Source organism: Dermacentor albipictus, chromosome 9, assembly GCF_038994185.2.
Source record: "Dermacentor albipictus isolate Rhodes 1998 colony chromosome 9, USDA_Dalb.pri_finalv2, whole genome shotgun sequence".
NCBI classification, from domain to species: Eukaryota; Metazoa; Arthropoda; class Arachnida; order Ixodida; family Ixodidae; genus Dermacentor; species Dermacentor albipictus.
The window spans coordinates 10,923,881-10,948,663 of NC_091829.1; the positions used below are offsets into that span (position 1 = coordinate 10,923,881).

Sequence of the window (24,783 nt, forward strand, 5' to 3'; positions counted from 1 at the left end):
AGTTCCTGTCTTCGAAGAAATGGTAGTCGAGTATTATGTCTGACTGTGCCCCTTGGTGTCTCAGATTCTCCCAGCTGGCCCCCCGCCACCATCAGTACCACCACCACCTCTGCCGCCCAAGTACGAGGCAGGCCAGTCAGCCGTGTCCACCGCCACGACCACAGCACCTTCGTCTGTGCAGTACGATAACGGCGATGACTGGGACGATGACTGGGACGACGACGACTCAAACCAGGGAGCACAGGTATTGTTTTTCTGTAAGGTGTCAAGCAGCGAATATGCTTTCCATTTATCTATTTTAGGGGTGTCACTCTTGCCAAGAGGCATTACCAGAGGGTGTGGATCTGATTAAAAAAAGCTTCCTACTATTTATAAATGCTAGTGTCACATAGCATTGGCATGGAGTGTTAGTGGACTTGACAGCTGAATAAATTCCAAGCAAGCAAAAAATTTATTTATTGAAGGCAAAGCTATGCACAGTAGACATTAATTTATTCCTGTGGCTTGTGTTGTTTCTCAGTGGCACTAAGACTGGTGTTCTCAGTGTTGAGTCGGGGCCATACCTAAGAAACTTTTTGGGGGAGAAAGGAGGGGGGGGGGGGGTAGAATGGCTGCCATTTTGAAAGATTTGTACTGGCTTATTTTCGTCTGTGAATCAAGCACAAATGAATGCTGAAAAACTGATTTCATTTTTAATGTACACAGAGTCCCGACTCGATGATTGGCCACGCATATTTCTGTCAACATTGAGGCACGAGAAACTATTAATAGCACCAGCGACCATCTACATGCTTTTGCACATGCTAAGAAGATTGGCAAGCATGCACAAAGGCTAGATCGTAGGCAGCACTCTAGCTTGTAATACTCTAATGAAATTTCAGAGCAGCGATTTTTTGTGCCCTCTGCCAGACTTTGTGCGGCTTAGCTGATACGCGCCGCAAATTTGCCTGGTAAGGACGGTGTGGATTATTATGGTTAGGGAGTGCTTGCTGGAGGCCGGGACGTTAATGTTTGATCCTAAACATGTTATCTACAACCATGTGCCACGAGATATGGTGACCGACAAGGTGGGCGGCAGAGGGAGTGCTGAGGTGGTCTTGTAAAAGGGAAGGCTTGAGCAAAGGAAGAAGTGGGAAGTACTATCAGGAAAGTTAGTGAATGAAAAATTTTGGCAACTGGTGGTTGCTGTAAAGGCATGTATATATTTTATTGTCACCCAAAAAGTTAAAGCGCGAAGAAGTTTCCGGAGCAGTCGGGACTCCATTTAAAGCCCCCCCCCCTAGTTACACCCCTAGGGAGAGTTGCAGAATCTAGCAACCTGCATGCCTGAGTTGACCTGCTTTTGGTGTCACCTTGATGTATTACACATGGTGTTCCTGTTCATTGACATGGCGTGTTTCCTGATGCTGTGTTGCAGGACATGCAGCAACCTCCGCAGCTGTCTGGGCCATGCAACTACGGCTTGTTCCCACCTAACCGCTCCTCACTACAAGAAGCCGGCAGCAAAGGCGATGCCGCATCCAAGGGCGGCACGGTCAAGCGCTTCAATCGGTCAGTGTTCCTGTTTGTCTCAACCTTTGTTTTGCTTTCTGTAGCACCTCTAAAGCTCTTATGTAAATTTGTGTTGCTTAAGGGAAGAGGACCTAACTTCAGTACGGAACATTCACAGAAATTTATGGAAATCTGTCTTCACAAAAATTAACATCTTAAGAGCCATCTTTGCTGGCTGATCACTGCTGATTTATCTTTCGCACTTCCATTACTCATGCTCACGGGGCCATCTGATTTACAGCCACCATCATCTCTTTGCTAGCCTTTGCCCTTCGTCGACATTCATCCTCAGCCTGTTTCCTTTTTCACTTCTCAAAATTTATTATATTGTCACGTGGTAGTGACGGTGAAGAAAGAACACAGTAGCAGTACTGTGAAAAACAAAACTAGCTTTTATTGGGCGAACCTGTGCCCACAAAACAGGATACACTTAAAGCACAACGATAGCGGCGAACACAGTCGGCGATCGTCGAAAATCTGATCTGCGGGTCAAGCGCGTCGGCTTTTATAGAGCAGTCGTCGAATGTTCCAGACTAATCGTTCGGACCCGCGTGCCTTCCACAAATTTCTACACCATTCGCGTCAGGCGAATAAATCAGATAACACAAGGTTCGGCGACAACAGACTACGCATAAAAGCATCGATAACTTTCCAGAAACTTCGGATACATGCAAGCGCGTCCCGCGCTGTGCGATAAGATTTGTTCGGCGGCGAAACGTGGTCGCCCGATAAATATAAGTACACGTGTCAATACCCCCCTCTTAAAAAGCATCGTCCCGATGCTACAATAAGAGCGAAACACAAAAGGACACTTATTAAACGTAAGTAACAAAACAACGAAAAGGAACAAAGTCCAAAAGAAAGTTACGCGAAGTCCCAAAGTTCGTCAACGCTGGTGGTACGGCTTGAGTCGCACAACGTGGACAATTTCAGGTCGTGAGCGGCGCCGCTGTGACAGCGAAATGCCATCTGGCACGACCTCATAGTCCAGTGCGCCCATACGTCGGATGATCTTGTACGGTCCGAAATAGCGTCGGAGTAGTTTCTCACTGAGTCCTCGTCGGCGTATCGGGGTCCAGACCCAAACACGGTCGCCAGGTTGGTACTCGACGAAGCGTCGTCGGAGGTTGTAGTGTCGACTGTCGGTCCTCTGCTGGCTCTTGATTCGCAGGCGGGCGAGCTGTCGGGCTTCCTCGGCACGCTGGAGATAGCTAGCAACGTCAACATTCTCTTCGTCAGTTACGTGGGGCAGCATGGCGTCAAGCGTCGTCGTCGGGTTCCTGCCGTAAACCAGCTTAAACGGCGTGATCTGTGTTGTTTCTTGCACCGCCGTGTTGTACGCAAAGGTTACGTACGGCAGGACCGCGTCCCACGTCTTGTGTTCGACGTCGACGTACATTGCTAGCATATCGGCGAGGGTCTTGTTCAGGCGCTCTGTGAGACCATTCGTCTGCGGATGGTAGGCAGTTGTCCTCCTGTGGCTTGTCTGGCTGTACTGTAGAATGGCTTGGGTGAGCTCTGCTGTAAAAGCCGTTCCTCTGTCTGTGATGAGGACTTCTGGGGCACCATGTCGCAGCAGGATGTTCTCGACGAAAAATTTCGCCACTTCGGCTGCGCTGCCTTTTGGTAGAGCTTTAGTTTCAGCAAAACGGGTGAGATAGTCCGTCGCCACGACGATCCACTTATTCCCGGATGTTGATATCGGAAACGGCCCCAACAAATCCATCCCAATCTGCTGGAATGGTCGGCAAGGAGGTTCGATCGGCTGTAGTAATCCTGCTGGCCTTGTCGGTGGTGTCTTGCGTCGTTGGCAGTCTCGGCATGTCTTGACGTAACGGGCGACGTCGGCGGTCAGACGCGGCCAGTAATACCTTTCCTGTATTCTCGACAGCGTCCGGGAGAATCCGAGGTGCCCAGCAGTTGGATCGTCGTGTAGGGCGTGCAGTACTTCTGGACGCAGCGCCGACGGAACAACGAGAAGGTAGTTGGCGCGGACTGGTGAAAAGTTTTTCTTCACGAGTAGGTTGTTTTGAAGCGTGAACGAAGATAGTCCACGCTTAAATGCCCTGGGGACAACGTCGGTGTGCCCTTCCAAATATTCCACCAGGCCTTTTAGCTCTGGGTCTGCCCGTTGCTGCTCAGCGAAGTCTTCTGCGCTTATCATGCCAAGGAAGGCGTCGTCATCTTCGTCATCCTGCGGCGGCGGGTCAATGGGGGCACGTGATAGGCAATCGGCATCGGAGTGTTTTCGTCCGGACTTGTAGGTTACAGTGATGTCGTATTCTTGTAGTCTGAGGCTCCACCGCGCCAGTCGTCCTGAAGGATCCTTTATACTCGCTAGCCAACACAAAGCGTGATGGTCACTGACGACTTTGAATGGCCTGCCATAAAGATAAGGGCGAAATTTAGCTGTAGCCCAAACGATGGCGAGGCATTCCTTTTCGGTCGTAGAATAGTTGCCTTCCGCTTTTGACAGCGACCGGCTAGCGTAAGATATCACCTGTTCGACTCCGTTTTTCCTCTGGACTAGAACGGCACCGAGGCCTAGGCTACTGGCGTCAGTATGGATTTCTGTATCGGCGTACTCGTCGAAGTGCGCAAGTACCGGCGGCGACTGCATGCGTCGTTTGAGTTCTTCAAATGCGTCGGCCTGCGGCGTTTCCCACTTGAACTCAACATCACATTTAGTTAGACGTGTCAACGGCTCGGCGATGCGTGAAAAGTCCTTGACAAAGCGCCTGTAGTAGGCACACATGCCAAGGAATCTACGCACTGCCTTCTTGTCGGTGGGCTGTGGGAACTTTGCGATGGCAGCTGTTTTCTGCGGGTCGGGGCGTACTCCGGATTTACTGATGACGTGGCCTAGGAACAGAAGCTCGTCGTAAGCGAAGCGGCATTTTTCTGGCTTCAGAGTGAGCCCTGATGACTTGATGGCCTCTAGTACTGTGGCAAGCCGCCTAAGGTGATCGTCGAAATTTCCGGCGAATACAACGACGTCATCCAAGTAAACGAGACAGGTCTGCCATTTCAATCCCGCTAAAACCGTGTCCATCACGCGCTGGAACGTTGCAGGCGCCGAGCACAGTCCAAATGGCATAACCTTGAACTCGTAGAGGCCGTCTGGGGTGATGAAGGCGGTCTTTTCACGATCTCTTTCGTCGACTTCTATTTGCCAATAGCCAGACTTGAGGTCCATCGAGGAGAAGTACTTAGCGTTGCAAAGCCGATCCAATGCGTCGTCTATCCGTGGAAGGGGGTATACGTCCTTCTTCGTGATCTTGTTCAGACGACGATAATCGACGCAGAAACGTAGGGTTCCGTCCTTTTTCTTCACCAGTACAACAGGGGATGCCCACGGGCTTTTCGACGGCTGGATAATGTCGTCGCGCAGCATTTCGTCGACTTGTTCTCTTATAGCTTCGCGTTCTCGCGGCGAAACTCGGTAAGGGCTTTGGCGGAGTGGTCGAGCGTACTCCTCGGTGATTATGCGATGCTTCGCGACTGGTGTTTGTCGAATCCTCGATGTCGTCGAAAAGCAGTCTTTGATCGTCGAAGCAGATTTCTGAGCTGCTGTTGCTTAATCACTGGGAGACTTGGATTAATGTCGTAGTCTGGTTCGGGAACCGTGGTCGTCGGGGTAGATGTGGCGGAATCCGAGAAGACAAACGCATTACTGGTTTCCACAATTTCCTCGATGTACGCGATCGTCGTGCCCTTGTTGATGTGCTTGAACTCCGGGCTGAAGTTTGTCAGCAACACTTCAGTTTTCCCTCCATGCAGTCGAGCGATCCCTCTTGCGACGCAAATTTCACGGTCTAGCAGGAGGCGTTGGTCGCCTTCGATGACACCTTCTACGTCAGCGGGTATTTCGGTGCCGACCGAAATAACAATGCTGGAGCGGGGCGGGATGCTCACTTGGTCTTCGAGCACACTCAAGGCGTGGTGACTATGAGGGCTCTCCGGCGGTATCGCTTTATCTTCCGACAGCGTTATTGACTTCGACTTCAGGTCGATGACTGCGCCATGTTGGTTCAGGAAGTCCATACCGAGAATGACGTCTCGAGAACACTGTTGGAGGATAACGAAGGTGGCAGGGTAAGTCCGGTCATGAATGGTTATCCTTGCCGTGCAGATTCCAGTCGGCGTAATCAGATGTCCTCCAGCGGTGCGAATTTGAGGGCCTTCCCATGCAGTCTTAACCTTCTTCAACTGGGCGGCAATGTGTCCACTCATGACGGAGTAATCAGCACCGGTGTCCACTAAGGCGGTAACTGCGTGGCCGTCGAGAAGCACGTCGAGGTCGGTGGTTCTTTGTCTGGCGTTGCAGTTAGGTCTTGGCGTCGGATCACGGCTGCGTCGTGTTGAACTGAAACTGGAACGTCGCGTCGTCAAGTCGTCTTTCGTCGGTGTAGTCTTGGCTTGCTGACTTCGTCGGGACGGCGGCGTGTCGTCATTAGGTCGTCGAGATGGTTTCTTCATCGACTTCGTCGGCGGCGGAGGATCTTCGTCAGTTCGACGAACAGCAACCGCACCTCCATCGGTTGCTGCTTTTAGTTTTCCGGATATGGGCTCGCAGAGCGGCCCCGAGCTGGACCAGTGTACGGTCGGCGCTGCGGTGACAGGTAGCGGCCTGGTGACGGTGAACGGGATGGCCGTCGAGGGCTCCACTGAGTAGCGGCGAGGTAATCGGCGATGTCACGTGGGCGCTCGCCAAGCTGTGGACGCGGCGCGTTGACGGCGAAACCTCGCAGTCCCATCTCCCGGTACGGACATCGTCGGTAGACGTGACCCGCTTCTCCGCAGTGGTAGCAGAGCGGGCGGTGGTCAGGAGCACGCCAAATGTCCGTCTTCCTCGCGTAGGTGCGCTGGGCGACGGGTGGTCGTGCTGGTGGCGGCGGCGGCGGACGACGAAACTGCGGCGTGACAGGGCCCTGGCGCGGTCGCGGAGAGGGTCCTTGACGGCGTGCGACGGCGGCGTAGGTCATCGCTTGCGGCTCACGCTGCGGCGATTCAGGGGCTACTCCAAGTTGTTGTTGGAGCTCCTCACGCACGGCGTCGGCAATCGAAGTCACTTGAGGCTGTGATGATGGGAACAGCTTTTGTAGCTCCTCCCGCACGACAGCTCGGATAGTCTCGCGTAGGTCGTCGGCGGCCAGTGACTGAACTCTGGCGTAGTTTGTCGAGGTCGTGCGGCGGTCGAATTGCCGGTTTCGCATCTCGAGTGTCTTCTCGATGCTGGTGGCTTCGCGAAGAAACTCGTCGACAGTCTTCGGTGGGCTTCGTACCATTCCGGCAAAAAGTTCCTCCTTCACACCACGCATGAGAAGGCGGACTTTCTTCTCTTCGGGCATATCCGGGTCGGCGTGGCGGAAGAGACGTTTCATTTCTTCCGTGAAGATAGCAACGTTCTCGTTCGGTAGCTGCACTCGGGCGTCCAGCATGGCTTCGGCCCTTTCCTTGCGCACGACGCTTGTAAAGGTGCGCAGGAAGCCGCTACGGAAGAGGTCCCATGTCGTTAAGGTCGACTCCCGGTTCTCAAACCACGTTCTGGCGGCGTCTTCTAAGGCGAAGTAGACATGCCGCAGCTTGTCGTCGGAGTCCCAGTTGTTGAATGTCGCGATTCGCTCGTAGGTCTCCAGCCAGGATTCCGGGTCTTCAGTCGCTGCTCCATGGAAGGTCGGTGGGTCCCGGGGTTGTTGTAAGATAACGGGGGACGCTGGGGCAGCCATTGAGGTTGTCTTGACCACGATCTTCTTTGTCGCCTCAGGTAGAAGTCCGTGCTCTGGGGGCAGTCCTTGCAGTCTGCGGCTAGCACGCTGGTCTTGGGCGGTGTCGGTTTTGTCCTCGGGCTTCGGGCTTGGATCGCGGCTTTGCGGGGGCGTTCGGTACATGAACGCACTAGCACCTCCACCAGATGTCACGTGGTAGTGACGGTGAAGAAAGAACACAGTAGCAGTACTGTGAAAAACAAAACTAGCTTTTATTGGGCGAACCTGTGCCCACAAAACAGGATACACTTAAAGCACAACGATAGCGGCGAACACAGTCGGCGATCGTCGAAAATCTGATCTGCGGGTCAAGCGCGTCGGCTTTTATAGAGCAGTCGTCGAATGTTCCAGACTAATCGTTCGGACCCGCGTGCCTTCCACAAATTTCTACACCATTCGCGTCAGGCGAATAAATCAGATAACACAAGGTTCGGCGACAACAGACTACGCATAGAAGCATCGATAACTTTCCAGAAACTTCGGATACATGCAAGCGCGTCCCGCGCTGTGCGATAAGATTTGTTCGGCGGCGAAACGTGGTCGCCCGATAAATATAAGTACACGTGTCAATATGCTACCTCGCAAATCAGCAACATCGATTTGACACGTTTTAGGAAGTGCAACCTTTGCTGCATGAGCACATTGCAAGTTGTTAGTTTCGAAACATGCGCAGTTATCACCCCTCAGTGTGTGCATTGTGCACATCTGCCTCCCAGCTTCTTATTGCTTCATTGACATGAGTTTGATACTGAGTAATGACAGCATGGGCAAAGCTTAGATTTTTATTTTTGTTGCCTGTGCGACTTCTGCATGAGTGTGGATCAGTCAATCTCCTGGCATCAATTCTGGCCACACTGCCCCTGGACTCTGTCCCTGTTATCTGTGGCAAAGGCTGCTCTTTGTTGTAAAAATTACCAGTTGGTTAAGTGTAAGGTCCTGCTGGCACTGAATACAAAAGAGGCCGCAGCTGCCATGATTAGCAGTCTGCAGTGAATACAGCATTACAAAATGAAATAGTCTGGTAGATTGTTTTGCATATGCATGGCAAGAAATTGGTAAAGCTTTTCCCTTCAGAACAGCAACGATAGATTTTATCAAGGATAAACAAAAAAATGTGGCTGGTTGAACATGTGTAGAACTAAAGCGAGAAGTGCTGCAATTAAAATTGAAGGGAACACGGCTGTCAGGACACTTACACGGAACTTCTGTAGAAATTGCTAACACCTTTGTTGTATAATTATTTTCTGGATTCGCATGAATTGCTAACAAAAGTTTGTGAGGTTGCTTTGGTCTCACAGCATTCCAATGCGAGGCAGTATGTATATTTTAGTCAACATTGCTCCATTTGATTCAAGTAGTGTTGAGTACAGTCAACATCTCATTCTTTCTCCCTAGGGGCCACGAAAACAACTGAAAAAATTGGGCAGTCGGAAAAAATTAATGCATGCCTTTTACTGCCCCAAAGGCCTCAAACCACCACCAGCATGTTCGAAATATCTCTAAAGGACTACCTGTACACTTATTAGGCATGTGCTGTGGCAGGAGATGGCAGGTGCATGTGGGTTAAATAAGGAATAGTACGTGTTGTGTCCAGTTTCAGTGGCCCCTTTCCATTCTTGGTGTGCTTCATCGCAATACACTGGCTATGGTTGCCCATGTAACACCACTGTGTTGTGGCGAAGCTGACTTTTGGGAACTGACATTATGCAATGTGTCGTGCTTTTCTTGCTTTAAAACCATCAGCGAATATGACAAAGGCAGAGTCGAAGGAAATGCTGACAGCGGTGAATTCTTTCAATGAAAAACATGGCATCGAACTACAGGAAGCTTGATAACGAATGTTGAAGCAGGCCTAGCGTTACTGCGGCGGTTACAGCTACCAGTGGATTGGCATCCAGGAGCGCTGGTTCGAGGTGGAAAGGTAGTCCAAATGGCCTGAAGGCACGGTAGTGCCTTCAATTTGCTGTTATGGCCCTGCTGTTTCGGCTAAATGTCCAGAAAATTGAACAGCGAAGGGTTTCAGCATCCAAAATTTCAGATGTCTTTCTACATTGACTCTGTGGGGTACGTGATGGTGTCGTGAGGGTGTCCGAATTATTGGTCATGTCCAAAAAATCAGGTCTCCAAAAAAATGTGTTGTTCATTATTAGTGTAACATCTTTACTGTCAAATAGTAATAAAGGTTTTTCCACAATGGCACACTTGTTAAATGTTTCTTGCACTTAAGTACAACACAAACAACAAACATGTACTGGAAAATCGAGAACTAGTAAGAACTCTGACAAGGTGCGTGTTTATAGAGGGGTGATAAGCAACAGCAAGAATGGATGCATTCTACATACTATTTGTTCGCCCTTGTATTCTTGTTACTATACTGGCTATCATGGAATTGGGACAGTTCTTTGGTGATTATTGGGGAGGAGTGCATCCAGCGCTTCTTTTTCAGTTTTCTTTTTTTCATCTTGGTAGTGTCTAAGTAACTGAGACAAATGTGTTCAAGCACTTAATGTGTTAAGTCATGTGCCTCAGTGTAACCTGTACCTTTAAATTGTGTAGCTTAGGTTGACTCTGTGCTTGTTTAATTAATCCCTGCATTGTGAATTTGAATTTAGCACATAGCACTGTCAATGCGGCTTACTATTTGGCTCCTTTGCTCTGAAGACCTTGCCTTCGTGATTAGTTCGCCGGCAGATGCAGTGAAGACTTCATTGTTTTTTCATCCTGAATTAACATTTACTCGTATTGCAGGTTTTCAAATTTTGTTAAATCCGGAGGAGAATCGTGGCTCCTAGGACTGATCAAGCCTGTTGTGCCAAGTGACGAGCAGATCCAAATTGTGGCAAGTACTTTGTCTTCCAAGACTGGAAATGAAAGATCACGGAAAAGGATGGTCAGAGTACTGACTGAAGAAGTCATCGCTCAATGACTTCAATGCACAATGCAACATTTGTGATTGTGATGGCGGGTGTCCATGTTACCATGTATTGTTACCTTAATGCCTTTTGTTCTTCCTCAAAGTCTAGTTATCTACCACGGTGGCTCAGTTGCTGTAGCATTCCACTCTGAGCCCAAGGTCGCGGGTTTGCTTCCCGGCTGTGGCAGCCTCATTCAGATGAAGGCTGAACACAAGAATGCTCATGTTCTGTGCTTTGGGTGCACATAAAAAACAAAAACAAAAAACTCGCGTTCAACATTAATCCAGAGCTCTCCACTAGTGCCTCAAAATCCGCTGCGCAGTTTCTGGGCATTCAAAATAGAAATTTTAAGGCTTCATAGGGGAGTTAAGTTAGCTTCAGTTATTTGACTTCCTTGCTTCACTAAAAATAGCACGTAATATTTTCCAAAGTAAAATATAACTTCTATGCAACTGTCAGACTTACTACACAAAGCAACCCATAAAATTTTTGACATTATAGCCCAGGTCTTCTCAGGTAGTTTAGCAACTACTCAACTGTAGATATCGTTGCCGTTTCATGCAATACTCCTTTACACTCCCGATACTCCGACTGTGCTTCCCTTCTCTTGGCACCCATTCTGTAACCCTAATGGTCCACCGATTATCTAACCTACGCATTACATGGCCCGCCCAGCTCCATTTTTTCTCCTAATGTCAGTTAGAATATCGGCTATACCCGTTTGCTCTCTGATCCAAACCACTCTCTTTCTGTCTCTTTTGCCTGGCATTCTTCATACCATTGCTCTTTGCGCAGTCCTTAACTTGTTCTCAAGCTTCTTTGTCCGTCTCCAAGTCTCTGCCCCATATGTCAGCACCGGTAAAATGCACTGATTGTACACCTTCCTATTCAATGATAATGGTAAGCTTCCAGTCAGAAGCTGACAATGTCTGCCGTATGCGATCCAACCCATTTTTGTTCTATAAATTTCCTTCTCATGATCAGGGCTCCCTGTGATTAATTGAGCTAGGTAAACATACTCCTTCACACTCTAGAGGCTGACTGGCGATCCTGAACTCTTGTTCCCTTGCCCGGTTATTCATCATTATCTTTGTTTTCTGCATATTAATCTTCAACCCCACTCTTACACTCTCTCTGTTAAGGTCCTCAATCATTTGTTATAACTCGTCTGCGGTGTTGCTGAATAGAACAATGTCATCGGCAAACTGAAGGTTGTTCAGGTATTCGCCATCGATCCTTACTCCTAAGCCTTCCCAGTTTTATAGCTTGAATAGGTACTTCTTCCAAGCACACAGTGAATGGCATTGGAGAGATTGTTTCCTTGTCTGACCCCTTTCTTTATAGGTATTTTCCTACTTGTGGAGAATTAAAGTAGCTGTGGAGTCTCTGAGTTACTTTTCAAGATATTTTCGTAAGTGTTCTGTACTCCTTGATTACATAATGCCTGTACGACTGCTGGTATCTCTACTTAATCAAATGCCTTTTTGTGATCTATGAAAGCCATATAGAGAGGCTGATTGTACTGTGCGGATTTCTCAATTACCTGATTGATAACATGGATGTGATCAATTGAAGAGTATCCCTTCTTGAAGCCAGCCTGTTCCCTAGGTTGACTGAGGTCCAGTGTTGCCCTTATTCTATTGGAGGTTATCTTGGTGAATATTTTGCATAATGCTGTAAGTAAGCTAATGGGCCTATAATTTTTCAATTCTTTAACATCCCCTTTTTGTGGCTTAGTATAATGTTGGCATTCTTCCAGTTCTCTGGGACCCTTGAAGGTGAAAAACAGTTCGTATAAAGGACCGCCAGTTTTTCAAGCATTGTCTCCTCCATCTTTGATTATACCGGCTGGTATTTCATCTTCTCCTGCTGCTTTTTCCCGTTTCATGTCTTGCAAGGCCCTTCTAACTTTATCGCTAGTTATAGGAGCCTCTGTAACCTGTCCATTACTACTTCGAATGGAGTTATCGTGCCTGCTTTGGGTACTGTACAGGTCAGTATAAAATTATTCTGCTGCTTTTGCTATATTTTCGAGATTGCTGATATTACCCTGCTTATCTTTCAGTGCATGCATCTTGGCTTGTCTCATGCCTAATTTCCTTCTCACTGATTTCATGCCACGTCCATTTTTTACTGCTTCCTCAGTCTTTCTCCCATTGTAATTTCGAGTATCCCTTATTTTCTCCTTGTTGATCAGTTTTGACACTTCCATGAATTCTATCTGATCTCTTGAGTTATGCACTTTCATTCTTTGTCATTTCTTTATTAGGTCTTTTGTTACTTGAGAGAGCTTACCTACTGGTTGCCTTGGCGCCTTACCTCCCACTTGCTTCTGAAGCCAGCCTAGTTACGGTTTCATTCACTACCTCTATGTCATATTCATCTCTCTGTTCTAAAGCTGCAAATTTCTTTGTAAGTACCAGCCTGAATTTGTCTAATTTTACCCTTACTGCCTCTAGGTTGACCTGTTTGTTCTTGACCAATTTTTCTCTTTCTTTCTTCAAATTGAGGTGAATCCTAGCTCTCACTAACCTGTGACCACTGCACTTTACCCTACCTAACACTTCTACATCCTGCACTATGCTGGGATCGGCAGAAAGTACGAAATCAATTTCATTTCTTGTTTCACCATTAGGGCTTTTCCAGGTCCACTTTCTGTTGCAACGCTTTTTGAAGGTGTTCATTAGTCGCAGCTTATTCCTTTAGGCAAATTCTACCAGCCTTTCTCCTCGAGTTGTTCCTGAAATCTATGCCATAATTGCCAATTCCTTGTTCACCAGTCTGCTTTTTCCCCACTTTTGCATTGAAGTCGCCCATGACTACAGTATACTGAGCGTGCACTTTTCCCATTGCTCATTCAACATCTTCATAAAACTGATCTATTTCTTCATCGTTGTGACAGGAGGTCACGATGATGTTCCTATTGATCATGCTCCTATTTAGCTTCCTCCCACCTAAGAATGCAATATTATCTATCTTACTGAGTGTTAAATTTGATAATGAATATTTCGGAACAGAAGCATCCTTGAAGAATCAAACAAAATGAAGTTGTCTTTGAAATGATCACTCAAGTTTTGAATTAAAAATATACCATAATTCATCAAAGAAAAAAGACAATTTTTTTTTTGCCAGCTCCACTTGTTCGTAAAAGCTGTGTCTGCTAAAGCACATAAGCGACTTGTGCAGGCAAATATTTATGTAGCTGGCATTAGATTTATCAAAATTTTTGATACTTGAGCGTTAAAGGACTTTATAATATGGAAAGTTTGCAATCGCTTTCATTAATCCTGCTCCAAAATTAGCCTGCTCCAACATGCAAGCAGGCATATGGCCTAGCCTTGAGTTTCGTGTGGTTTAAGGCTAGTTGAGTGTTCAAAACAAGTTGAAATTGAGACCCAACGGCTACGACACCGATAAACAGAGTGGCCATAGTTTAATTTCCATGCGGGCGGTTGCGGCCAAGCGTGAGCAAACGGTAGTCAGCTTCTTCCGAAGATGCCTAAATATTACCAAAATTCGGAAACAAATTTTTGCTTACTTCAGCTTGTTCATTAAACTGTGTTGTGAATAAATATATTAGCTGTAAGAAGAAGTGCACTGATCCAAGCACCCTTCTTGATTGATGTCAGCTATCGGCCAATAACAGCCACATATGGGAATCTGCTATATTACGGAGTAAAGCGTCCTGAAAAGAATGAGGAGCAGGCTTCTGTTGAAAAGAGCACTTGAGAAAAAGGTGACTTCGCACTCCACTTGCACGATACACGCACCGCACATTATTGTAAAATTTGGCTGAGATGTTCACAGCAGCGTGTGCTATCTGCAGACTGTCTTTTCATAGAGCCTGATGGGTGGTTCAGGACCCCTTTAAGGGAAGGGATAAAGGGCAGGTGCATCATGTTTCTTTGTGAGAAGACTTCCCTCTACTTTGGTCTCATCACCAGTAAAAGGTTTTCTTATTTTCAATAGCTTTCGCATTGGCTCACCAGATCTGTCATATGCAACAGGTGGCTGCATAATGAAAAGGTAGTAAGGTTGTGGTTGCAAGCACTCTTTTTTTCTAAGTTTAACTTTCAGTTACTTTGCTCCCACAAAAGTTCCTTTAACATTTCATAGTCTGTCTGATATTGAGGAATTGAGGGTCAGCTACTTTCTACAGCTCAAATGCATGAGCCTGCTAAGATAAAGAATAAATAAACACCATGTGTGTTGGCCAGTGTACAAACAAGGACTTGACAGAAAGCTAACTCCACTGTTTTCTCTGTGTGGCAGGAGTGTGACGGGACGCTCAGCTGGGGCATCACCATGGACCCATACCACTGCGAAGTGTCCTCCCCAAAGAAGGAGAGCAAGTTCAAGGGGTTCAAGAATTACATTGCCTACCAGCTGACACCATCGGTAAGACTGACTCCCCACTTCATGGGAGGATTTGAGGTTAGCAAATGCATCCTGGGATAAGGTGGGCAGAGGAAAGTGCTAGGACCTGGTGAGCACTTATCATAGCAAAAAAAATAGTGTGAAGACATGATGCAAGGAACAAGGACACAGTGCTGCTTGTCCCACCTTCCATTGTACTTCCTTATTTAATTTCGAAGTATATTTAGTCAAACACACCTACAAGGATTGCAATACCACTTCTGAGAAAAGGGCTCATTCTATTGTAGTAGTTCATTATGTCAAAGCCTACAGGGGTAAGACATGTGGATTGCAAAGATTATGCACACACTAGTTGTACTGAGTGAGTTATAAAACTTGGCTAATCTTATTCTGGGCGATAGCTCAGTGGCTATGGCATTGCACTTTTGAGCTGATAGTCACGAGTTCGATCCCAACTACATTTCGATGGTGGCAAAATTCAGTGGTGGAGCAGCTGTGCCAATTGTGCCGAACGGCACCGAGAGGCCCTTTGCACCATCCTGTGCCAAAATGGCATTCTAGCGGAAGATTGTGCTGAGCTTGCGCCAAACCATGTATAAGAGCAAAACCCTCCTTCTGTCGATGCTTCGCAGCTAGCAAAACTGAAATCAAAACCAACAGCATGCTGTCATCATCAAGGAAGGAGAGGCTCGTCGTCCATGTGTCATTCGTGCATTTTTTTCTGACATGTAGAATGTAGTGCTGCTGTGCCATGTTCCTGGCACTTTATTTCGGTGTTCATTGAACCCGCCTCCATGGTATCGTGGAGTTTTCTGAAGCAGGATACTGTATTTTAGGATTAAAGGCAAGCTTTTTTTATGTTTATGGGTGATAGCGGGGCTTTGCAAAAGTGCTGCTACAATAAGAATCGCATGTTGTGCATAGATGAGGTCGAATGTGGTACACTGCAAGAGCTGGCACTTCGATGGGTGCTGCCATGTTCGTTGACGCAAAACTTTTGCGTCGAGCTGGGGTCGCCGCACTGTTTTGGTGAAATAGCATCCCGGACGCAAACGCAAAACCCTATTTGCGTGTTGCGCATGCGCAGTGGCGCTGATGCTTTTCATAGCTGTGACTGTCACAGTGTTGCATCCTGGGTTAATAAACATGTTTGTTGACGATCTGTCTGTGATGCCTTCTCTGCACCGTATCGATGAACCCAGCCGTAGCGCCTTTTGTGTGTGGCAGTGTGGAGAAGCATGGCATCCTTTCCTGACTGCGCTTGCAGGCTAAGCCTCATGTAAGCCCATCTCCACGACATATTGACTGTATCAGTTAAAGTTCGCATAGTATGTGGTAAGCACACATGTGTTGGACCTTGCGCCAGAAGTGCTGGCTGCTTTGCCAAATTGGCTTTTTGCCTGTGCCAGGAGCTGCACCGAAAGGTGAAATTGCTCTTCCGCCACTGCGAAATGCAAGAAAGACTCTTGTACTTAGGTTTAGATTCCCAATAAAGAACTTCAGCAGGTTGAAATTAATCTGTCAATATGCCATGCCTCGTAATCAGAGTGGTGTTGGCATGTAAGATTCCACAAGGTAATGAATTTCAAGACCATGCAACAAAGTGTCATCTACAGGGCATATTTGTAGCATGAGCAGAGATTTCAAAGAAAACTGATGCTGTCTACAATTAAAGCCAGCTTGTTATTAATTCACTTTTCACAAATTTGAGTATCCTGATTAACCAACCATGTTTAGGAATAATTAACTGATGTAGATACTGTGTACGACACTTTACTCACAGGCTTGACATTTAGTGTATACCGTATTTACGTGATTATAAGTCGACTCGAATGTAAGTTGACCCCCGCCCCCCCGTATCGCGTGACAGGAAAAAAACAAACAAAAAAAGAGGAGCATCCCCAAGGGCGCATTCGATAACGAAAATTTTTTAGTAGCTGACATGGTCACTAAACTACTCGTCTTCACTAGTGCTGCCATCGCCATTGTTGCTGCGGTCCCACAGCGCGTCGTAGTCCAGCGAAATTTCACATTTGGTGAACGATCGCACTACGACATCTTGTCGAACAGTAGCCCATGCCGAATGCACCCAACCACACGCAGCCGTCAGGGAGGCTCTTTTGACAGGTCCAGTTGGTGGAATTTCGCGGTCTTCTGCCCCCAGCCACTTGTTGTACTCACGGCGGAGCAGGGCCTTAAAAGGCGAAGGTCCGGGCTTGTTTCATGACCATTTCGCACTTCACTGGCAGGGACCAATCACGCACTTCAGCGACGTACGCCGCAAGTTAGCCTACAGCTCCAGAAAGCGTCCAGACTTCGGCACGTGGGGAACTTCTCACTTGCCGTCACAGGTGAAAATTTCGCTTCGCTGCAGTCGCCACTCTCGCACTACCCGTTCAGAAACATCGAAATTGCGACCCGCTGCGCAGTGATTTGTTTCTTCGGCGTAAAGGATGGCAGCCCTCTTGAACGCTGCTGTGAATGATTGCCGAACGATCAGTGGGCCTGGAGCACTCATGACGACTGGGGAAGCATGGAAGTAGCCAGCAGTCAAGTGGAACGCGTCAAACCAATGCCAATGCCTTTCAACAGAGAAAAAGAAACCCGCGAACGGTGTCTGCTCTTCCATGAACTACCGATACTCCCCGCAAGCGCCGCCGTTCTGAGGGTGCCGCCACAAATGGGAACAGCGGCGCTTCCATCAACTATCGACACCCTCCCCATGAGTGTTGCGTGCACTGTAGAACTCTCAAAAATGTTGAAAAACCCTTCCAAAAAGCGAGCAAACACTCAAGCTAGCAAAAAGATTACGGATAGAGCCATAGAGCAAACATAAAATTGTAACTACGTTGTAGCTCGCGTTGGTCTCGCTTTTTTGGCGGGGCTATGTTTTGGTTTTGACTGTAAGTCGACTCCCCAACTTCACTTTCAAATTTTAAAAAAGTGGTTGACCTACAATCGTGTAAATACGGTATTTAACCCAGCCTGAAAAATGTGAACATTACATGGGCAATAGCTTTTGAGAAAAGGATTTGCTGGCTGTGGCATACTGGTGCTGAGCATGAGGTCATATAGCTTGATTACATACTGATGCAGCTGCATTATGAAGGTGTAATGTGGAAAAGGTCAAGTGCCTGGATTTGGAATTTATGTGAACATTATAGAACCCAAGGTGGTAAAACTTAGCCAAAGGCCCCTAGTACAACACCTCTTATAGTGCAGTGATTGCTTTGATGCATTAAACCACAATTGTAAGAAGAACAAAGAAATGTGCAAATAAGAATATAGTTGACTACATTCAACTTTGAACTGGCTTGTACAGCACAAGAAACAATGCGGTTGACAAAGAAGCACAAATGGACTGTCAATCTGCAATGTAATAGTCAATTCATAGATGAATCGAGACCAGTTAGCCCAGCTGTCAGTTCTGTTGACTACAGTCAAGCCCACTTATAGCAAACATGATAATTTTGCAAAAAAGGGTTGTTGTATCTGGAATTAACTTGTGCCGGCCTGTGACATTACTGTGGTTAACTGAAAGGCTCTTGCATCATGCATGCAGTTCAACCAGATGCCAGTGAGCCGCCGCTACAAGCACTTTGACTGGCTTCATGAGCGGTTGCAGGAGAAGTTCTCCCTTATTCCAGTGCCCCCGCTGCCCGACAAGCAGATCTCAGGTCAGCCACTCAAAAGACACTGTTGTGCCTTTCTGAGAGCTCCACATTCTAGGGGTGCTTTGCTTAATAATATACTAATCAGTGTCATGTCTCGTGCATCTCTAAGCTAAACTAAGAGAGTTCCTCATATTTTGATCTGCGTTAGTGTGCCCTGGTATGCCTGTTGCTTTTATGGCTCGTAGCACTAATGAAATTGTCGACTGAGATGTGAATGTATAATCCAAAACAGTGAAGTGGGATTTCATGCTCTTTCTTTTAGGTATGTTATACAATTCTGTGATAATTGCAAGTTATTAAAGTAAGGGTAAAATGTTCACCACTAGGTGCGTCTGCTAGATGCGCGTGCCAAATGCAGGGTTCTGCTGCTGGAAGAATGGTGCAGGGCTCTTTGCATGTGCTATTTTTCTTCACTACAACATAGGAAAGTTCGTGCCTTGGCACGTCTTCAGTTCCCCCTAGTTGAAACATTCTTGACACTTGACTTTGCTAGCAGTTGCAAATCTGCATGTGCGTATGGCACATCAACAAAGATGAAATAATGCAATAACTTGGGGAATCGCTTTTTGTCGTAGTGCCTCTGTTATCTATGTGCACAAATTTTTTTCAAATTCGGCATTGTGGGCCCTGACCTCACTGTTAGGGTCACACATTGGCTATGCTTACACAAATCAGATCTTTATATCAAAATGGTAGGGTTAGATGCATACGCACAGGAGAGGGACTTATCTTTGAGGGTCTCTGTTCCTTTTCTCTTGAGCTGTTTGGTGCTGGAGCTTAATTTACCCCGAGTAAAGACCCCCGGAGTTCATGCTGAGGATCAATGTATGAATATAACAAACGTTTTTTCAGTCTCAAAATACTGTAATGGAGGGGGTAGGCAAAAAAAGCAATTAATGCCTGACGAACTTCCCATGCCTTCTACCGCAGGAACATCAGGCAGTGGCGAGGTGTTACACTTGTACCACTTTCATCACAGTTCTAGACCAAAACATTGTGTTCTAGTTCAAGCACTTGTGACGCTACACCAAATTTTGTAGCTTTGAGGGGCACTCAGTCCATGCAGATTCTGCTTGTCATACTTTTGGTTCCAGATGCTTCACCTGCTTGACGTGGATATGTAAATAACAGTGGTGCACATCCCTGACATTTCGTAAATTTACGCATTTCCAGATGCTTCAGTCTGGTCATGCTTGGTTGAAAGGAATGGTTAGCACCATAGGAGGTGATGTGACTGCAGAGAGTCTAGGTTGCAGGAAACAGAAGTGCTCCTCCCATTGATCACACAAAATGGTGAAATACAGATGCATCTGTCATGATTGCGGTTGCAGCTTAGCACATGTTGAATGTTGGATGACTAATCTTCTGAAGAGGATGAATAACATTCCTTCTGGTATTTGCATCTTCCATGCTCCTTTAGTATGCTGATGACAGTAACTTTCAAAGAGAAAAGAAAGCTTTAATAGCATGGTTTGTTTGTTTGTTTGTTACTTATTTTTTATATGTGCCACCTTTTATTCCACCAACAAGCTTCTCACTTGTCTTAACTCTATACTTTGCTTGGTTTTGTTACAAACAACAGCAGGCCAACACATTTGTCACGAACATACCCTTTATAACCACACTCCATGACTCTTCCCCTACGCTGCCCACATTCAACACACGCCAACCGCACCTTGCCTCGCCTCACTTGGAGCTCTCGGTCTGCTTACGCGGCCGCTCTCTCCTCACAACTTTCTCCCCCCCCTCAAAATGTGAAGCAGTACGGGAAGAGAGTAGCTGTAGTTCATGGTAAAGCATCAATTGGTCTGCATGGGCAATAGTTCGACAATGCCCCGTAGTAGGGTCACTCAAAACAGTCAGTCGCCTGAACACGCAATAAGGTCCACATCGCCGCTGTGCCGACTTTGCTGAGACACCCTTGGCAGCACCAGTCAAGGCGTGACTATCCAAGAGTATGAGGTCACCATCTTTAATGGTTGATGGCTGCCAATAACTGATCTTCTGCACTTGCCAAGCAGCTGTTTGATGTTTCTGAGCATGCTTGAGGGCCTATTCAAGGCACTGAATGACCTCTGCAGCAAAGCCATGGTGTGCTGCTGCCGGAGGCTCTATATCTTCTGTCACCTGCTGTTTCCATGTGGTGTGGAGCTTACAGCTGTAACAAAGCAAGGCTGGAGTATATCCAGTGACTATGCACTCTGCAGTTTTCATGTCAAGGTTGATCTCGAGTATCCTGGCACCAGTCATTGTGGTTGGAGCAGTATGCATGTAGACATTGCTTAATGGTGTCATTGTGGCACTCGACAATTTGTGCTGCCGGTTGCTATGGCACAGTGTAACGGTCTTTGATGCACCAGTGCTTTTGGAGATTGCGCCATAAAGTGCTCACCAAGGGCTTCCCATTGTCACTTGTGATGACCGCAGCTGTGCCATGGCAACAGAAAAGTGCAACCATATGCTCTTAAGATGTTTATACTTCTTGCCGCTCGCAGAGGGAAGAGCTCTGGAAGCGTAGTGAATTTGTCAATAACTGCCAGCAAGTATTTGTGACCACGAGGTGTAGATGTCAAGGGCCTGATAATATTGACACTAAGCTCTTCCATGGGAGCTGTGTCCCACTGACTGTTCATGAGGCCCTCAGGATTCTGGCATCAAGCTCTTCTGCGCTGACAGACAGCACAGCACTGCACATACCTCTATATGGCAGCCTGCATGCCCAGACCCTTCCTTGATTTGTGCATTCCACGGTTCATAGTCTACAGCAAGCCGGTAGCCTCCAGACTTCTTTGCGACAAGCAGTGGGGCGCTAGTCCAAGGGCTGCTGCTTCGCCTTATAAGACCCTGCTCTAGGAGGTCATGTACGCAGCCTTCAATGACTTTCTGCTTCTTAGCATTCACTGGAAGGAGCTTGCATCTCACAGGCACACTATCCCCTGTGTCTATACAGTGCTGAGCAAGGTTGGTACACCCAAGAATTGTAGTGAAGCTGGATGCTAAAGTCGTCAAGCACTTTCTTCATGCTTGGTTGTATTTTTTTTGCTTCAGCATGATGTTTGCCTTCTTCGGTTGGAATGCTACTCTCTGTCAGGAGCTGCAAGAACCTCTTTGAACAGGGTGTGCAAGTAGTAAGACTCTCCATCTTCTTCTATTGCGAGTACTGTGGCTGGACTCCTGTTGCGCTTAGCGAATGGCACAGTGCATTGCAGGTCGGTGCTAATAGTCCATCCACCTAGTGCTACATGTATAGAGATGCTGGCTGCTCTCAAAAAGTCGCTGCCAAGAACAATGTCCTGACATACGTCTGACGCAGACAGAAAGCACTGGCTTTTGGCTGCTCATAGCCCACTGGATCTTGCACTTTAGGGATGTGGTAGACTGGGACTAACCTGTTGCCAGGCGAAGTGCACACACCTGTGTCTTAGCCTGGCTCCTGTCTCTTCTGCTACCATTTCCCCCCTGCATTCCACGTAAGCTTCCGCTTGATCCTGTATCCACTAGGGCTTGGAACGTAGTTTTCTCGGTCCGCACCTCCAGGAAGGGGCTCCTTCCTGCTGGCTGAATATGCTACCTGTAGCACAGTCACGTAGGTGCCAGCCAGAGTGGCACCTATCACCTCCCGTTTCTCGGACACTGTAATAGGCAATTCCCAAATCTGTTACGTTCGTAGCAGCAGGGCAGGCTGGCAAACAGGCTTATGGGGCACTCGCAAGCTAGTGACCTGCACCTCCGTAGTTATGGCAGGTAAATCCCCCGGAGTTGTGCTGTTGGTATCTTTGTGACAGCGCTGCGAGAGGTGCCTTATAGCGTGACCGGTCAGTCTGTGTAGCTGGTCTCGATGGTAGGATGGCTGTATCGCCACGGGATGCAACAGCCGGTAGGATGCCACCAGCAGAGATTGAAACGGTGAGACAACCACAATCGTCAACACTCTGGGCTAAGTTCTGGGCAGGCCAGTCACATTGACAGCCAACTGAAAGGCGAGATCTCTTGCCACTTGGTCTGTTGGCGGCAGCAGTTTGTACTGCAACCACCTCCAAGCATGCTCCATGAGGCCATCAGCTGCCTTAGCCAACTCTGCATAATTGGCAAACTGTTTTCCCTCTTAGAAGTCTTGGAGTTGCGGAGGCATTTACCGCAACATGCGGTCAGCCTATTCTGATCCCGAAACTTTGCCGCTGACCTGGTCATAATAGGCATTGATCAGGTAAATAAATTATTTTAAATTTTCTTCTAGGCGCTGTGTGCAGAGCTAGAGTTCTTCTTTCAAGCAACGGTTCACGTCTGTTTAAAAGAATTCTGCAATGAAGGCCACCGTAAGTTCCTCTAACGATGCAGAAGTGGTCACAAAGCACCACCACAACTTTGTGCTGTACTCTAGAGCAGCAGGCACAATGTGGGGGTAAGCCTTTCGTCAGCTGCGACACCGTTGACCAAGCAGTGTGTCTCCAGCCGGTCCAAAAACTCTTCGCCGGACTGGATGTCTTCAAATCCGCTGTATTAGGGAGCTGACCTCCAGCGGAGTACGGAGCGGCATAGCCTGACGGTTGAACCACTACCACTGCTTTCATAGAACCTGTTGGCACTGCCTCGGCCACCATAAACCTTTGCCAAAGCCGCTATTTGCTCACGTTGCATCGTGTAGTTGTTGGTCTGCCCCAGCAGATGCTGTAGCAACTCTTCAGGCGCGTTCACTGCCTCCGTGTCCATGTCGATCCTGGACAGCCTCCACGTCTTCCGAATGACGACAGGCTCACAAGTTCATCGTAAACATTCCCTTGATTACAGCACTCCACGGCTCCTCGCACATGCTGTTCACGTGCCCTGCCTCTGGGCACACGACACGCAACGCACGCTCTGCCACACACGTCTTCATCTCTCACTACTGCGCTTACGCCACCTGGTCTTTCCCCTGGCAACTACAGTCAACCGTGCGCAGGGGGCCTTTGAGAACCGCACCTTGCCTCGCTTCACTTGGAGCTCTCAATCCGCTTACGCCGCCACTCTCTCCTTGCAGTTTAATTCAGATCTTGTGGTACAATTTGAATGGCCAAACATTTAGATGTGTTGCTAATGCTTGTGCAGGCCGCTACCAGGATGACTTTATTGAGCACCGGATGGCGAAGCTGCAGTTGTGGGTCAATAGAATATGCCAGCACCCTGTCATGTCACAGAGCTCGGTCTGGATGCACTTCCTCACGTGCCGCGATGAGAAGGTAAGCCCCGACTTTGTGTGCAGCTTCTTTTTTGTTGTGATTTTGATCTGGTGAGAGCCACTGCAAAGCAGCCTACTAGTAATGTAAGCAGCCAGAGAATTCAGGCCCCGCTCTGTAAGTGATATAACAGAAACATTCATTCTCAAAAGCCATGCTAATGTAAAACTAGCAGTTGTAGCAAAGGTGTGTATATCAACCCATCGGGCCATGCAAAAAGATTCTTTGAAGGTCGGCAGTGATTCTGGCTTACACTAGAAATCCTTATGCCTGCTGCTTCGCTGCATGTATTGCTGGGGTAGCAACGTGGCTTTGTATGGTGTGTGACCACTAATAGTCTGAGTGCTTGCGAGCACTGTTTCCTCAATGCAATGTGCGCCACACACAGCATGGTGACACAACATACATAATGAGCTATTAATATAGATGGCACTTCTACAATAACTACTGACTAAACAAAAGAAAGGACGTCTAGACAGAATTATGTGTTGTAAGTGTGAAAGCAACTTGAATGGTTTGTAATCACCTAGCTTTGGTGAATATGTTGCACTTGGGAGTGCCATTTGATTACTTGAAACCGACCGTCCTACAGACTGGCCATGGCATATTTTTAACATAGATACCTACTCACAAGAAGCATTTGTTCACAGCTGAGGGAGTGCTAGCAAGGAGCATAGGATGAGGGAAGGAGCATGTTACAAGGCTTCACTGTTATCGCCAGGCTCTGTGCTTTTTATTTTGTCTTTTTGCTGTATGAGTCCACCTCTGCATCGCCCTTGCCCACCATCCCTCTAACCATGCACTCTGTTGAGAAGAGTACTCCTTTGCATGACTGTACAGTCTTCCAGCAGCTGTAGTATAGCCGATATTTTGTTGCATCTCTATGCGGTTGTGCGTACAGTATGGTATGGAGCACCTAATTCTCCAAAAGCCACTATACAAACAAATTCCTCCTGCTTCACTTGAGAAAGTGACGAGTGTATAGATTAGGTTGACAGTTGTATAGTATAGTTGAACCTCGATATATTGAACAGTGCAGTGATCGCGAAATAGTTTGATGTAGCCAGAATTCAATATATAAAATCGCTTAAAAAATGCATAAAGAACATGGTACAAATCAATCAATGATCCAGTCGTGGCACAGTAAATGCTCACTTGAAACTTCACACAAAATATTAATTTCTTTGGCTGAAAGTGCTGCAGCAGTGTAGCCTGCTTCTTATTGGCAGCCACATGCTTAACCATGGTGTCCTCAACATAGTCTAAACAATCCACAAGCAATAGA

The 24,783-nt window shown here is 47.3% G+C and overlaps 1 protein-coding gene across 1 annotated transcript in view; it reads left to right on the forward strand.

The window, feature by feature from the left end:
- The window catches only part of SH3PX1 (sorting nexin 33-like protein SH3PX1), a 54,731-nt gene that overhangs the window by 8,840 nt on the left and 21,108 nt on the right, over positions 1–24,783 (forward strand). Inside the window, exons 4-9 of the mRNA XM_065443316.2 lie at positions 65–244; positions 1,418–1,551; positions 10,068–10,158; positions 14,507–14,632; positions 18,174–18,288; positions 23,371–23,501. Of these exons, the coding sequence (XP_065299388.1) occupies positions 65–244; positions 1,418–1,551; positions 10,068–10,158; positions 14,507–14,632; positions 18,174–18,288; positions 23,371–23,501 (777 nt within the window). The remainder of the gene's footprint in view (positions 1–64; positions 245–1,417; positions 1,552–10,067; positions 10,159–14,506; positions 14,633–18,173; positions 18,289–23,370; positions 23,502–24,783) is intronic.